The following is a 17,191-nucleotide window of genomic DNA, read 5'->3' as shown; positions in this document are numbered from 1 at the left end:
ATGGATATGAACTTTCCCATTATCTCTGTTACCAGCTTGATGGATTTGGGCATCCTGAAGAAATGTATAATTGCGAGATGTTTATTCACAACCAGTTAATTCTCAAACAAACTGATATGGTATGCGAGAGATGGTATACGAGAGATGTATTTACACAATGGCACTGAAGGCAAAGCTTGCATATAAAAGCACGCATAATGTCAATCAGGTTGTCAGTAGTACACATGCTGCACCTATCACACACAATTAAAAGCAGACATATAGACCTACACATGCTGAAGCACTTAAATGTAACCTTCTTAAACCACAAAGACTTCCTAGATGAAGTACACATAACAAATACCCTCAGCAGCCCCAAATGCACTCCTTCAAATCAACACCCACATCAACACATACAACCACATGCCTCTACTTCTAAGCCTGTAAGGCAAACCACCACACAATCCAACATTCTGGTCATTGGAGACTCCATCATGAGACACACTGATGTCCCTCTCACCAGGCTGAGTAAAGAGAAAGTCATGGTCAGTTGATTTTCAGGGACTAGGATCTGCCACATTACGCACACATTCAGGTTATTGGACCACAAGTACCAGTATGACTCAGTCATAGTCCATGAGGGAGTAAATGACCTAAGACATACCTCCCTAGATTATATGAAGAGGGATCATCATGGAGCTCTTGGAATATGTGTCCCAGGCTGGTATGAGCTTAGTATTGAGCAGTATTTTACCTTATCTAAGGATGATACCACAATATGAACAGAATATGACAGACTTTAATAACTGTCTTAGTTTCTGGTGTCATTCTAAGTGGGTGCAATATTTTTCAGCATGGAAGGAGATGGTCAACAGACTACGCTGCTTTGCCAGAGGTGGGACTGTACCTCTCCTCTCTAGGCTTTTGAATATTAGCTAAAACATTGTCTTCCCCATAGTGTCTTTTTAGGCAATGCCAAACTGAAAGTACTTCTGACATAGCAAATCAAAACCAAGAAAATCTAAAGGTATTACTGATTGCTGCTAGGAGTCTAAACAAAAAACTTCACTTTCTAGAAGCTCTCTTCACCCTAGAGAAAGCTGACAGCTGTGAGGTCAGAGACATGGTTTAAAGGCATGGAGAGTACACAAACAGTGCAAGGTTAAAATGCCTTCCAGACATTTAGGCCAGCTACCTACGCAGACAAGGGACTACAGGTGCACAGGGACTACAGCTGGACATGTCTCAATTTACATAAAAAATAAATACACCTCAAGGCTGGTCAGAAAGGACAGTATACTTGAGCTGCTCCATGTTAAATCACCATAGTCAAAATCCAATACGACTTCCTTGCAAACTATAGGTCCCCCCTCTATGACCCAGGAAAGCCATACCATGTATTTAAACTTATTGGAAACACTCACCATCTAACCCAATGCCATATTCTTGGTTGACTTTAATTACCTCACTATTAACTAGGAATTCTATATAACAGCAAATGTGCAGGCACAGAGATTCTTAGATTTTGTAAACACAAACTCCCAGGACGAGATTGTCAATACAACAACCAAGTGTGCAACAGGTGTGCAACCATACTGGATCTGGTCCTCACTAATATGGGAAAGTGCTGCACACCCCTTATTGTAATGTCTTCCCTGGTAAGGTCAGAACACAAAATGGTCGTCTTTGAAATCAAGCAAAAACATGGACCACCAGCTAAACCTGGTATATTTAAGAACTACTTTAAGGCCAACTTCCTGCTATTAAATGATTACCTGGCAAAATCTCAAGCCCCCATAAACCCTGCAAACACTGCTAACTGTGCAGAACTGTTCACAGAAACTCTGTACAAGCATGTTAATAGGTGCATTAATGCAGGTGTACCCACCAGGATGAAATACAGAACAAACTCAAAAAACAAGCCACTCTGGTGGAATCAAAACATCAGTAGACTAAGAGAAGGAAGAAAATCTTGGCAAAAATTACCAGATACAGCACCCAGCAGGATAAAAGCACTCTCATCAAACTAAGCAAACAAAACAGAGGACAAAGTCTACCAAAGCCAAATTTGGCATTCCAGGCCAAGGACAACTACATAGCATTCTTTAGTTATGTTCACAACCTCAAAGGCAATACAAAATTGTATGCAGATTCCATTGTAAATAGAGCTGCCTATACTGAGCCAGAAGATATTGCAAACCTACTGGCCAATAAATTTAGCTCCAACTTTACCCCTCTCTCCCCCTCAACCTTCCCTGGGGAAATGATTTCAAATATAACTCCCCCTACTATCACTAGAGAACAGGTCCTTAATGGTCTCTCTAAGGCCAAGAACACTATCAATGGGCCCAGACAATATCCCAGGATGCCTTCTAAATAGCATGAAACATGACCTGTCAGGTGCTCTGGGATTTCTATTTAACTGTAGCCTCCAAACAGACTTCATACCTCATGAATGGAAAACAACAGTAATCATTTCACTGCACAAAGATGGGACATTTACAGACCCTGGGAACTACAGATCATAAGTCTCACTAGTTTTATATGCAAAGCCATGGAAAGAATTATCATGGAAATGGTCAACAGTGATATAGTAAACCTCCAGACACTGGACCCAACCCCGTTTAGTTTCATCAAGGGCAGGACATGCGTACTCAACCTGGTGGACTTCTTTGAGAAGGTCACCAAAGCAATGGATAAGGGTGAAATCACTCACACTGCCTACCTTGACCTGGTGAAGGCATTTGACACAATACTCCAATCAGGCATTGTTAACCAATGTGAGGGGTTAGGTACAAACCTGTATGTCACCTAGTGGATAGCCAACTGGCTCAAAGGCAGGACCTAGGAGGTAGAATTCCAAAGTCCACCTCTATGAAGAGGCCACCCACAAGTGGAGTCCCTCAGGGTGGGTCGGTCCTTGGACCAACTCCTTTTTGGCATTTACTTCTCAGAAGTCCAGGCCAATGTCCGTGGTCTCTGGCTGACTAAATTTGCAGATGATGGCAAATTCGGAGTGGTCATTGAATCCCAAATGGACACAGATGTTCTTCAGGAAGAGCTGACACAAACATACAACTGGTGTCAGAGCAATGGACTAAAACTAAATGCCAAGAAGTGTATAATCGTATTAATTGTATCCTTCATGAAGTCATTCACCCTTGGTAATTATCATAATAACAACACACCCCTTAGAGTTCACCCAGTAGTCACTGAGATAGGGACACATATAGACAGTAATCTAGCCTTTCACCATCACATGTACAGTAGTGAGGAAATCATTCTATGTTGCACAACATTTAAACAACAGTATAGTATCGAAGTCCAAAAAAGTCATTGTTCCACTGTATTTGGCATTCATTAGACCTTTCATTGAGTAAAGTGCCCCCTTTGGTATGTACCTAACCAGGCATATCCAATAATTGGAACATACATAGAGGTTCCTCACTAAAAGAATACAGGGAATAAGTAAAATGCTCTGTGTGGACTGCCTCAAGTCCCTATCCCCGTATTCTGTCTCCTGCAGTCTTTTGAGGGTAGATTTATACCTGGCTTATAGGGCATTGTCAGACCTCACTCTGATGGACCTCCTGCATATCCACAAAACAAACAGCACCAGAATTAATTAAAGACTTAAACCTTGTCTGTGAAATAAATAGGACCTAATGGAGAGACAGGTATATATCCCAGTGACTACCCTGTCTCTGGAATATCCATGTGAAGCAGACTTCCTCCATTGCATCCATGTAAAACTGACTTCCTCCATAACCTAATTCAAGTGCAACTTGGGCAATTGGATGGGGAACAGGAAATGCATCCCTGTTTGGTACCTATGTCTCTAATGGATATAGGCAACCTGAAAATGGTTGCCCTTCCAGGCCCCTGCTTCTAAATGTTTCATCTCCCAAGCCCCTGCTTACACTTATCAAGGGTATCATAACTTGTCAGAGATTTGGAATGCATGGCCAGGCTTAAAAAGGCCATTGTGGTTGTTAGCCTAATAAACACCTGAGCAGAGACATGGATGATGGATGTATTATGCCTGATCCACTTTTTCTTGATGTTTTAATGGTTCCTATCATTAGGCAGCATTTCCAAATTATCATTTAAAGAATAAAAGGGAAGAAATGAAAAATAACGTTTGAAGGTCTATATTTTCTTTATGCTTGTAGTTTCCTGTTTGATGCAGGAGTGGATGTACTATCCATGGAAGTAATCAAAGGGGCATGTCATAAGAGAAACAAGAATGAGGCAAAAGAACTTTTTTCTCATGCTTTGGTTGCCTAAATTCAAAAGTCTTAGCTGAGAATCTTGAAGGACAGTTGCTCTCATCAGACTATTAGTTTTGTCTTATGAGGAGCATGATTATATTTTTTGAATATGATAAATACTTATATATTGTAATTCTTGGCACTTGTTCATTGCATCATCTTTTTGACCTAGAGAATCTTGACACATCCATTTTAATTTCTTTGAGGTCTGATTGTGAAATAAATTATATAAGATTCTATAGGGTGAAAACTGGAAAAAATTGTGTGAAACTAGTCAATAAGCTTTGTACCGTTGTACCTCTCACTGCTAATTTATTACAAATTATTTTGAGAGTAAAGGAATGTAAACTATTGATGTTACTTCAAGTAAATTATGCATTTACGTATATGATTTTTATAGCTCTTCAATTAAAACTCCTTATATATGTATATAAAATAGTATAATTTTAGACTGAAAATGATAAAAATATGGAAGGAGGAAAAAGAAATGGAAAGACAATAAGGAAGAGAAACAGGAGTGAAAAAATGTAAAAAGGATAAAAAGGGGGAATGGAAAGAGAAGAGGAGATGAAAAATAAAAATCTAAAAGGCAAAATATCAGTTGAAAATCAGTTTTTCTTTAAAAACATAGGGCTCTGTTCTAAAGTGGTTTCATTTTCCAAGATTTTGGGTAGAGATATATTGGTATGTGTTTGAGAGTCTAATTATTAGAATATTTCTAGGTTAAGAATTTACTTTAAATTCCGTAATGGTATTTATACACTTTTTCTAAATTTTAGATAACTATCCTTCCTTTAAATATTCAGACGTTTCTGTGAATTAAAACTACGTTTAGTATTCACTGAGGAATCAAAACTAAAACCACTTTAATTGAGAATTGCAAAAATAGTAAATACACAAAATTTTTACTTTTATAAAACAATGGATTTACCTTTACTATCTTGAAATGTTAATGGTTTAAATACTTACAAGAAAAGGGGATGTTTATTAAAATAAATATAAATGAAGCAAAACTAGTATTTCTCTAAGAAAGGCATACTAGGCATTTGGATATTTATGGTGACCAGAACAATGCAAAACTTTTCAAATCAACATTTACAAAACAGAAGGAGAGGAGTAACACTTTTAAGGAAATCAAATATATTAATGCCATAAACCATACATAAATATGAAAAGAGAGACGGACTTGTATCAATGATAATTAAATATAATGATATTATATGGACTCTTCTAAATCTTTATTGGTTCCCAAGGACGGATATTACTCTAGATTAAAAAAAAAACTCTTAGTTTATATAATGGAACATTCAAAAGGGATTTTAATAATTGGAAGTGATTTTTAATTGTAGCTACTAGAAACTTAGGTTTATCTACTGTAGAGTTAAAGCTCTTAAATGGATTCAAAAACTTAATTTAAAAGATACTTTTATAATAAGAGAAGAACATTCTCTGAAATACAAACTTTATTCTTATACATATGGTACTCAAACTAGAAAACATAAAATCATCACAACACAACATCAACTACCAAAATTTATCTCATTTAATATATCCTGCCCATTTTCTGATCATAATACTCTAACCCTAACAATTTCCCTCAAACTTAACAAATTATCTGTTGTGAATTGAATATCAGCCTATATCACTAAATTAATATAATTTAAACATTGAGTGTTATCAGAAAGACATTTTATGAATATACACTATTCACTAGAAATCAGTAAAATTATAATATGGCTTATATTCATGTGATGATAATGACCATGGTATAAGAAGAAGAAAAAAAACAATGGAATGAGGAATTTCTTAACCTACACAATAAGCTACAAAATGTAAAATTAAATATGAATAATAAAGATAAAAAAAACAAGAAGTTGACTCTCTGAATAGAAAATATTTAGATCGACTAAAGACAGATAGCTCTTGAAAAATTAAAGTTCTTATTGTATGTCATACAAATACATACATAATTAATATAAAATAATTAAACACAAGTATGAGCTCTATACACATGATAAAAACATAGAAACTAAAATATACTGAAATAGGTGAGATATTTAAATTTTAGACATTAAACTTTTCTTAAGAACATGTCTTAAAATAATCTTTCTGTATCAGAAATCAATTCATTACTTAATATAGGAAATTAAAAAAATCCCTTGAACTAAAGGAAAGTGTATTAAAAGGCATAACCTATAAGGAAATAATAGATAAAATCAACTTTTAAAGTCCAGAAAACTATAAACTACTTTTTCACAAATGATGCATCTTTTTAAATAAGTTATTGGTGAGTAAAAATAAAAAAACACAAACCAGAATTTGGTTAAAAAATAGGAGTAATCCCTCCTTCATGGAAATATGCTATAATGTGTCCAATATTCAAAGAAGGCAGGGATCCCCAATTATGTTCAGTTTATAGACCTATATCTATCCAAAATGTTGACTATATGTTTTCTGATTTAGAAGATAAATTAAAAGAATCCATACCTAAATTAATTAACTATGATTGCACAAGATTTATACAAAAGAGACAAACTCAAGATAATATAAAAATAATTGACTTTCTAAATAACAGTAACAAGTTTTGATAGTGAAAAGACAATCCACTCTTTAAAATTTGTGTTAGTATTTATTTATTTATTTATTTATTTCAGTTTGCTTACCGGGGAAGTCCACTGGGCCAGAATGTGCCCATTTTCAGTGGAGGCCCGGGGAGAAAAGCTCCATAAGAAACACAATTACAGGTTACAAAAAATGCCAATGCAAAGATAAAATACATATATGAATTCATACAAAACAGGTATAGTAAGAGAATAAATTGTCATTATACATGCAATGAGACAAAGGTAGCAGGTATTTACATTCAGAGCAATAAGAATCAATTGTCACGAAATAGGCATCAGTGATTACTTGATAATTGTGTTTTATACATGCTAGGAGTCAAGAGATAGAAATTGAATGATCTGAAGGTGATGGATTAGGTTTGTGTTAGGTAAATGGAAAAGGAGAAGATGTAATGAAGTGTGGAGCAGGAGTTTAGTAGGCTCTATGGGGAAATGTATATGTATTTATGTAGGGTGAAAGCAGGAGCATTTACATTTGGAAGATAGAAATGAGAAAAGTTGGGTCTTGAAGGATTCGGGGTCAGGTATCGTCCTGAGGGAGGAAGAGAGTTCCATTTTTTGCCTACAGTGAAAGAGAGAAGGAGTTGGCCTGCAGGTCGTTTGGGTTTATGAATAGAGATTAAAGTTTGGTGTTCAGATCTCAGAGATCTGGTTGGGATGTAAGGGGGAAGGATGTTTGTTAGTGCTGGGCACTTATTTGGAAAGAATATTAATTTGTGAGCGGTGGTAAGTTGGAGGTAGTCTAGGTAGTTAGGGAGTTCCAGCCAGTTCAAGGATTGTAGGGTGAGGCAGTGGTGAGTAGAGGTTTTGGATTTGGTTGCGAATTTGGAGATTTTATTATAGCAAGTTTCAAGTTTAGAGGTGATGGAAGAAGATAGGTTAGTTAGAAGAGGGGCTCCATATAGTAAGGAAGGAAGGAGGTAGGTAGTTGCTATAGTATGCCTGGAGGAGTTGGAGAGAAAGCGGTTATTCCTGTAGAGCATACCAAGTTTTTGATGGGTTTTCTTGATGTTTTGTTGTACGTGGATATCAAATTTAAGGTATTCATCTATGGTGATACCAAGGAGTTTTGCAGAAGGAACCACTTCTATGGCAGTGTTGCTTTGGCTAAGGACTTTGAAAGCATTTTTGTCAAAGGAGTAGGCCCTGGTGGGAGGGAAGAGAAGTATTTTAGATTTATTAGAGTTGAGAGAGAGATGGTTGCAGTGCATCCAGTTCTCGGTAGTGGAAAAAGCCATTTGTGTTTTTATAAGTAGTTCTGGCAGGTTGGCAGCGGCACAAACTAAGGTGGAGTCATCGGCGTATTGGATAACTGTTGTGTCAGGGATGACAGTGTGAAGGTAGTTTATGAAGATGTTGAATAGCATGGGTCCAAGGATGGATCCCTGGGGACCACCGGTGGGTGTGGGCAGGAAGGAGGAGGTAGAGTTATTCCAACTGACAGCTTGCAATCTGTCAGATAGGTAGCTGGAGAACCAGGAGAGGGTTTCAGGGGAGAGATGAAGGTTGGAGAGATGGAAGAGAAGGTGTTTGTGGGAGATAGTGTCGAAGGCTTTAGAAAGATCAAGTAGTACTGAGGATACCAGTAATCCGGAGTCTTGGGCCCGATTTACTGTTTCTAAAAAGGATAGTAAGGCAGTAATGGTGCTGTGTCTCAAACTTTTAGTTTTTCAAACTTCAAATAGTGTTTCAAACTTTTAGAACTACATGATTTTCTCAGTGAATTTTATCTATGCCAGAAAATATTTATAAAGGGAATAAAGGTTATGTAGAACAGGAACCCTTCTCCTCACAGTCAATTGAAATTAAAAGGGAAAAAACATGGCAGTTCTGCCTCAAACTATTCTATTCATATTGTTAATAATTGAAATCATAGCAACTTTAATTAGAAAAAAATTATAGAATAAGTGTATCGATAAAAATGGTAATTACAACTCAAAAATGTTATTTGCAGATGATGCAATCTTAATCTCAAATTTGGAGGAAATTATGAAGGTACTAATTATAATTAAAAAACTTGATCAACTCTCATGTCTTCACTTTAGTACTCAAAAATCCAAACATTTGATCATCAAAACAGTAACACTAATAACATATATTATGATATTATAGGGGAAGAATCTAAAACTTTATTGTATTTATGAATACATATATATATATATATATATATATATATATATATATATATATATATATATATATATATATATATATATACACATATTTTGAAGACAGTAGATATTAATTATGAAAACGTCTATCAGGAACGATCATCTTTAATAACTAAATGGAGCACTTTAAAGATTTCATTGAAGATAGACTTGAACTACTGAAGAGAATTTTATTTCCTAAAGTATTAAATGTGATTCAGTCACTCCCAATAAAGACTTTTGGCTTTTCCCGGTTAGGGGTTGCCACAGCAGAACTCCAGTCTGCTCATGATTGGCAGTGGATTTCTATGGTGCCGAGTTGCCAGCCCAATGCCTAACCTTCAACGAAGACATGCACAGTCACGCTTGCACCTACCTGCATGTCTTTAATGTCACTCGACTGCGGGGAGGACATGCAGACTCCACACACAAGGCTCTCCAGCCGAGAATCGAACGGGAGAGCCTCTTGCTGTGAGGCGACAATGCTCTCTCCCAATATTTCCTAATAAAATACTAACCATAAAATTAATAAACTATTACATTTTCTGAGGTATGTGAAAAAAAAACTGTAATATCTTTAAGACATCATACTAGACCTTGGAATTTAGAAGATATTCATTTCTGTGATATACATATATATGTTAAATCAGCAATATTTATAAGTTAAGTTATAATCAACTGGATAGACACGTTCTAGTTGTAACTCACTACATATTTCAGTCTTTAACAAGGCTAAAATGAAAATCAGTACTAATTGAAGTAATAACATACTATGGTTACTTCTATGCAACTACACTTGATAATATTCAGTCTACAGCTCTAACACACAAACTCTATTCTAAAATCTTTTAATTCAACTATCTTGGGTATAATGGAGTAGAAACCATGGTTTGAAACTTTGATCCCTTTTAAGATTACTAAAGACTTTTTTGAAAAATCCTATTTTTGAACAATGGGAGCAAAAAAGTTCATATCTTGGTGTAATTGTCTTGATGGAATAAATATATCAGTGAAAGCGTTAATAGCACAATATGAATTAGATTTACAAGACTCATTAATTCTATAATGTTTGAGAGCTTATTCCTCAAACCAAGTTTCTTTCTCTTCTTCTTTACTCAAAATCCAAACTCAAATTAATAACATATTTTTAGAAATACTGTACAATAAATTGGTTCCAAAAAATAATTTCTACCTTGTATAGACTTTTTGTAATTATATAACAATCACTGGAACTCAAAATATTGGAAATTCATAGCAAAAGATCTGATTGCTACATTCTCAGATAAAGACAAATTGTTTATTCTATTATTTATTAAAAATGGTTCCCTAGCACCATTGTGGCATATCATCACATAAAAATGTATTCATAGTTCTTTCTTGACTTTAAATAGGTTAGCAAAATGTTCTAACATAATATTAATTCCTGGTGGAGATGCACTCAAACTTGTAAGGCAGAATGGCAACACATTTTTGATTGTCCCTCTTTGTCACTCTACTGGAATGCTATATCTAATGTTTAACAAGCATTATGGACTGATACATTTTCATTAGATAAAATGTAAAATTCTATATAACATTCCACCAAACAGCATTAAGAAAAACTTGAACTGTAATTTCCCCAGTTGCAAGAAAAACTATCACTGAAAATGTATTTATTTATTTATTGACATTTGTTGACTGGGAAAGTCTATTGGGTCAAAAACCCATTTTCAATGGAGGCCCGGGGAGAAAAGCTCCACAAGTGTAGCAAATAAAAATGAATCTAACATACGTAAATCAAATTTCATAATGTATAAAAGGAGAGACATATATAATACAATTACTAAAATTACTAAAAATTACTAAAACAAAAGGAGCACTATCCACAGGTGCTGACTACTAGTACTAAAATAAAACAAAAAAGCATTCTAACTGATCTGGAGAAATAAACCACACAAGAATCCACAAGGCATGACAATGAAATGGAAGAATGAATCTCCTCAGTTTCAAGAATTTTGTCATTGTTAACAGAAGTGGTTGTAAAAAACTCTACAATTAAGTAACACAGAACATTCCCAAAACCACTTACAAACGACTCATGGACCAAGACACTTTCCTTACCTTTTCAAGGAATAAACACATCCCTTAATGTTTCTGACTGAAAATGTCTTTTTTGATTCCTCACTTAAACAGATGCAAAACTACAAATTTTAAAATTCTGTCATTGCATTTCTAAACAGATATAATGTAACAAATCACTAAATGCTCAATGAACAATATAATCTTTTATTGCCATGCCTTGTAAATATTGTAAATAATTTTCATGTTTTATTCCTGAATTAACACAATGTTCAAATAAATTATTTTCATGGAATAAAAATTCATATATTAAAAAAAAAAGGAAAAAAAAACCTTGAGGACTGTGCAGTACATTAGTATCCCAAAGAAGCTTTGTCGGTTTTATAATGTTCAACCCCCTTCACAGAAAACATAGGTTTATCAATGCCTTTATAGAATGTCAGTCAGGGTACTGCAGCCCAAAGAATGCCCGATGTCTTAAAAAAAAAAAAACAGTAATTAAGAATACATGGGAATGGTGCTTAAACTCTCTAATTAACCCAAGGAAGTAGTGCATTTTACCTTATTATTGTCACAACCCATCAACAAAGTTGAACACTACTTTATCCAGTTACTGTAATGTATCTAGTTTCATTTAATGAAACACCCTTTCTGACATATATTCTTAATATTTAATCTTAAATTGTTACTTTTGGTCATACCATCTAAAATAACACAGAAATTTGATATTTAATGATAGATAAATGTGTTCACTGATAGTTGCTCTGGGCAGCCAAAGGTTCAGATAGAAAGGAAAGGACGAAACAGAACTCTACCTCCTTTCTTTTGCTTTCCTGATGAGAAGATGAGGGGATGAGTATTGTTTGATTGACATATTAGATTCTAGAGGGTCCTTTGAACTCAGTGGCATAAAATAACTATGTTGATGTAGTAGCATAGTGGAAGGCCAGAATGTTATATTTTAGTTAATAGCTTTAAGTGTTAAGAAAGATGATGCTCTGCAGATAAAAGCAGTCCACAATTATGTTATCTTTTTTTCTTCTTGCTGAGCATATCGGATATGATTTTTATTTATTTATTTTTGTTTTTGAAGTCATGCAAGTACAGAGACAGTGATTTCACACAGCAGCAGTTATTCTACTTTATGCATCTGCAATCTCAAGACTTACATAAGAAGGGAGCGTGTGGAAGGCTTGCTCCCTGAAAAATATCTATGAGGAGTATGTGTGTATGTGTGTGTGTGTGTTTTTAATTTCAAGTCTATATGAAGTTCCGTTTCTGACATGCTGGAGTTTCAATACATTTTCTTATGGTTTGGTTGTCACTGAGGAACCATTATTTCATGTTGGACATATCCTCACAGTCTAGGTGTATGCAAAGTTAACAATATCCCACCACAGTTTCTGTATGGAATTATTCAATAAGTGTGTGTTTCTCAGGAATTATTCAGTACCTATGTGCATTGTGATGCACGAGGTAAAACTGAGTGCCCCCATTGTACTAAGTGTGGAACTGCATACCTGCTAGTGGGTTATTGCACAGTTGATAGTAACTGTGTGAAAAAAGGATATCTAGATTAACAAAGTATTTTATTTTTGGCTATTTTGTTAAGAAACAGCAAGTTAGTTCTTCAACTGTAAAACTTGTTCCTAAGAACCAATTGGGCATTTTCTACTTTTTAAATCACAGTACTAATGAAATCATTGGATAGTCACTATTTTTCAGTGAAGATATTGTCAAAATAGTATAAAACCATCTGACTTAATATCATCAAGCCAATTTGTACTTATCAAAAGATGATATAAAACAAAGATTTATTAGGAAAGGAAAATAAAATAAAAGATATACTTAAGCAAAATCTGGAAGTTCTACTTTCCTATTTATATTTTCATTTGAAATTTAACATTTGTCTTAGAAACAGAAACGTGCATTTTTTTCTTCTTTATAATAATATGTCTCTTTCCTTTCTTCTGCTATCTTTGTTTAATGTAATTTATTCAGAGTTTGTCTTTTCTGTTTTAAAGCTGCTAACACTTTCCCCACAATATTAATTAGGTTTGTTACATTTGTAATCAAAAATGACATGCTCAAACCGAAAATCTGAAACGTTTATGGAGTACTGAAAATTAAACTGGTAATAACACAGTTCTTGTGTAAAGGCATATTTTGTGCTATTCACTGAGCTTCTACCATCTCAGAACTAATTTTTGTGTGGGGGGTTATTGCATAATTTTTAAGGATAATATCCTCTTTTGCGGAATGGTTGCTATGATGAACCCATTTTTACCAAAGATATTTAAGATGAGTTGGACTGATAAACAAACATTAAGATAAGGTCACTGAATCCACATGCTCAAAAAGCAGTGACCTTAAAGTTAACTATAATAAAGGAGATGTAGGTGTGTTGTTCTGCACAGGAATAATAGCTGAAGTGAGGGGAGCTACCTCCCACAGAGAGAATTTTGTTATTGAAGTAAAACTTTGGTCAGTTAGGTTAGATTAAACAGTTTTTGGAAAAACTGTAATCAGTAAGACACTATAAATTTCCTTTACAATCATGTGTTTTACTTGAGTTCTATGTTGGGATGCAACACATAGAAGTATCTATACAATCTAAAGACACTGGAACATTAAAAGCAAATACAAAACATCAATGTAGTTTGTATTACTAGTTATATATTACATCTACAGCCACTAATTCTTATTATTAACTTTGTATAGCAATTTGAACGTGATTTAAGGAGATATGCTACTCACGAGAAGAATATGATGGTGGACAACCACATACTCTACGACAAAACCAAGGTATGTTGTGACCTGTGGTAACATATGAAATAAAATGGGTGCTCTAGTCATCTTGAAGATTAGTTTTATTTCAGAGGAAAATATTACTGAAAAGTAAGCAACTGAGTAATACAGGGGTGGTCACGGTGGTGCAGCCGGTTAGTGTTGCCACCTCACAGCAAGAGGGCCTCTGGTTTGATTCTTGGCTGGGGTGCCTTCTGTGTGGCGTCTGCATGTCCTCCCTGTGGTCATGTGGGTTTTCTCTGGGTGCTCCAGTTTCCTCCCACATCCCAAAGACATGCTATAGGTGGATTGGCCACTCCAAATTGGCCCTAGGTGTGAGTGTGTGCATGCATGTGCCTTCTGTGGAAGGTTGGGTGCCAGGGCTGGTGCCTCAGCACCATAAAACTCCACTGCCAATCATGAGCAGACAGGGGATCCACTGTGGTGACCCCTAACTGGGAAAAAGCCGAAAGAAGAAGAAGCAACTGAGTAATACTGTTTTCATTTCAGAAGAAAATTCCACTGAATAATATGGAATGATGAAACTAGAAATGCAATAAAAAAGAATAAGGGGGAAATGTCTGTTGCATTATTATATGATCAAGTAATACACCCAAGTAAAACAGATACTGTCTTAAATAAAGTTAAAGATACGTTCGTCACTTTCCAGTGCTTTGTTGTTATTCGTAAATCCCTGAGAACTTTGAGAATGTAAAATCCCAAACAACTGATACTTATGAAAGAAGTTCCTTCTTTGACTTGCTAAGACATACACACACATATATATATATATATATATATATATATATATACACACACACACACACACACACACATATATATATATATATATATATATATATACACACACACACACACACACACACACACACAAACATACACACACACACACACACACACACAGTGCATATTTATTTTATCCTATTTTGAATCTGTTAACCAGGATATAGTACTGATCCCATTAGTCCCATTTCAATATCAGCCCAGGGATGTCTAACATCAAAATATTGAAAGCATATTGTCTGGATAAAAATTATCAGAAATGTCAAATTTCATAAATATTATAGGGTACAACTTATATGTGTGCTGTAGAGAGATGTTATGGAGTTTATACTAAGAGACACTTACAGGTTTGTTAGATATTTATTTATTTTTATATATATTTGTTTACCAGGCTAGTACACAGATTGCAATGGACCATTTGCCAGCACAGCTCAGGTGAATAGAATTTTTAAGAAATGAACAAAACATATTTAGAGATTACAGGATATGGTAAAAACAAACATATTTATCTTTAGATATAGATAAACACACACACACACACACACACACACACACACACACACACACACACACACACACACACATGGAAGAATATACTACAACATTTAGTTCAAAAAGCAATTAACAGTGTCAAAACATGGATGGAAAAATGGAATTATGCTTAACAGAGACATAAAGACTGATATGACTTATGCTGCAGGGCTAGCAGCATAGCATTATGTAGAGGTATGAAGGCATTAGAAGAGGCAAGTAAGAATATGTGCAAGAAAACTCCATGTAATGGATACAATGAAATAATTGCAAGGAAGGATATTACCCCAAATCAATTCTGTGCAGTTGTTTGGGACTAGTTTCATTCCCCCATTGATATCAAGTCATATAACTATCATGTGTGTATTAAAAAACAGCATGGAGAATGGCTGCAAACTTTACATTTTCTTAAGTAAGTGTTTCCATAATTTTTAACAGGACTTTATCATATTAAAAAGTCCTTTTAACTAAACATTTTGAAGAGGTTTGAAAGGCTACTCTGACATAACTTTTCACCAGTACGACTGCACCATAGCAGTTCATTGTAAAATATTTCCTCATTAAAAATAAAAATACATTTGACTTACATCTGCACCACTTTTAAACTTTTATAATAAAACTTTAAAGTGCATGTAAAAATGAATAATGATTAAGGAATCATAATTCATTTTCTTACCTATGCCTCAGTCTGTCTTGGTGCTAACTAATTTATTTACTCCTGCTGTATTATATGCAGTAAGGCTTAATTGCCAGTGATTTCCTTGTGTTTCAAACATTTTCCATGTCACCTTGTCGTAAATTGTCAGTAACATTATACACTATCCAATCTAAAACTTTCAAAAAGATCTACCTTTTAATGAGTGCCTAAGTACAGAATTATATAAGTATCCTTTATTATTATATAAAACATAAGAGCCCTTATATGCCAACTCTGTGTTTTTTTCCCCTCATAAAATTAATTCTCCCTGATATATTTTCTAACAAGCTCTTGAAACTATTATCACACTTGCATGCAAGATTAGGACAGGTCTCTACAGTTTCCCACAATGCGTCTTTCACCTTAAAATCTTCCATTTACCACTTGATCTGTGCATTATCTGCTGAGTAATTTAACAATATCATACAAGTCACTATTTTTCAGTGAAGATATTGTCAAAATAGTATAAAACCATCTGACTTAATATCATCAAGCCAATTTGTACTTCTCAAAAAATGATATAAAACAAAGATTTATTAGGAAAGGAAAATAAAGTCTTTCATTAACTCTCTATTCTACATTCTATCTTTTGTTTATGTCTACTTTCATTTTCTTTTTAAAATATTTTCTGGGTAATCCAAATATGAAATGACTCTTTAATATATGTGTCATGTATGTACTTAATTTTTGTACTGTAGGATTTTGTTGCTCATCTAGAAACATGGCAGTTGATTTCATATTATAACCCTCTCCTCTAAGAATGACTGTACATATTATTGAGTAGCATATAAATTAATTACTACTACATCAGTTTTCTTAAAAACTTTTAACATAATTCCTTTTTGTCTTTTCATAAGCATGACTATCATTTAAAAATTGAACTGTTGTGGGTTGAACATAATCTTTTGTTTTCGTAAAGATTAGGGCTCCCTTTTATTGGCGTTCATGTATCTATATTCCTTCATTATCTTTAAAAAAATCCATACTTGGTTTTCTTCATTAAACGTATTATAAAATCTAAATTTTCACATTTTGCAGGTTCTTTTAACTGTCTTCAAATTTCTTTGTCATGAGTTTTCAAAACACTTAAATGTAGGTTCCTTGTTGAGAAAAACTTGCTCTTTTTTGCTTAGACCAATTTCCTGCACTGTACTCCTGCCTACTTAATTTCTCAACAAATACTTTAAATTTAGTTGTCTTTCATCATTTGCCCTTCTGCTAGTCACAAAAGACAGTCCTTTACTTAAACTCATTAAATTGGCATCCATAAATTCATGTCTGCTATGTTCA

General features: G+C 34.4%; 1 protein-coding gene across 1 annotated transcript in view; it reads left to right on the top strand.

Annotated features, from left to right (window-relative positions):
- DNTT (DNA nucleotidylexotransferase) overlaps positions 1-17,191 on the top strand; it is an 877,936-nt gene that overhangs the window by 781,419 nt on the left and 79,326 nt on the right. The window contains exon 10 of the mRNA XM_044056916.1: positions 13,804-13,887. Within this exon, the coding sequence (XP_043912851.1) occupies positions 13,804-13,887 (84 nt within the window). The remainder of the gene's footprint in view (positions 1-13,803; positions 13,888-17,191) is intronic.

This window comes from Protopterus annectens, chromosome 14.part0 (genome assembly GCF_019279795.1).
Source record: "Protopterus annectens isolate FY-2018-M chromosome 14.part0, PAN1.0, whole genome shotgun sequence".
In the NCBI taxonomy this organism is placed as follows: domain Eukaryota; kingdom Metazoa; phylum Chordata; order Ceratodontiformes; family Protopteridae; genus Protopterus; species Protopterus annectens.
This window is presented reverse-complemented; position numbering and strand designations above follow the sequence as displayed.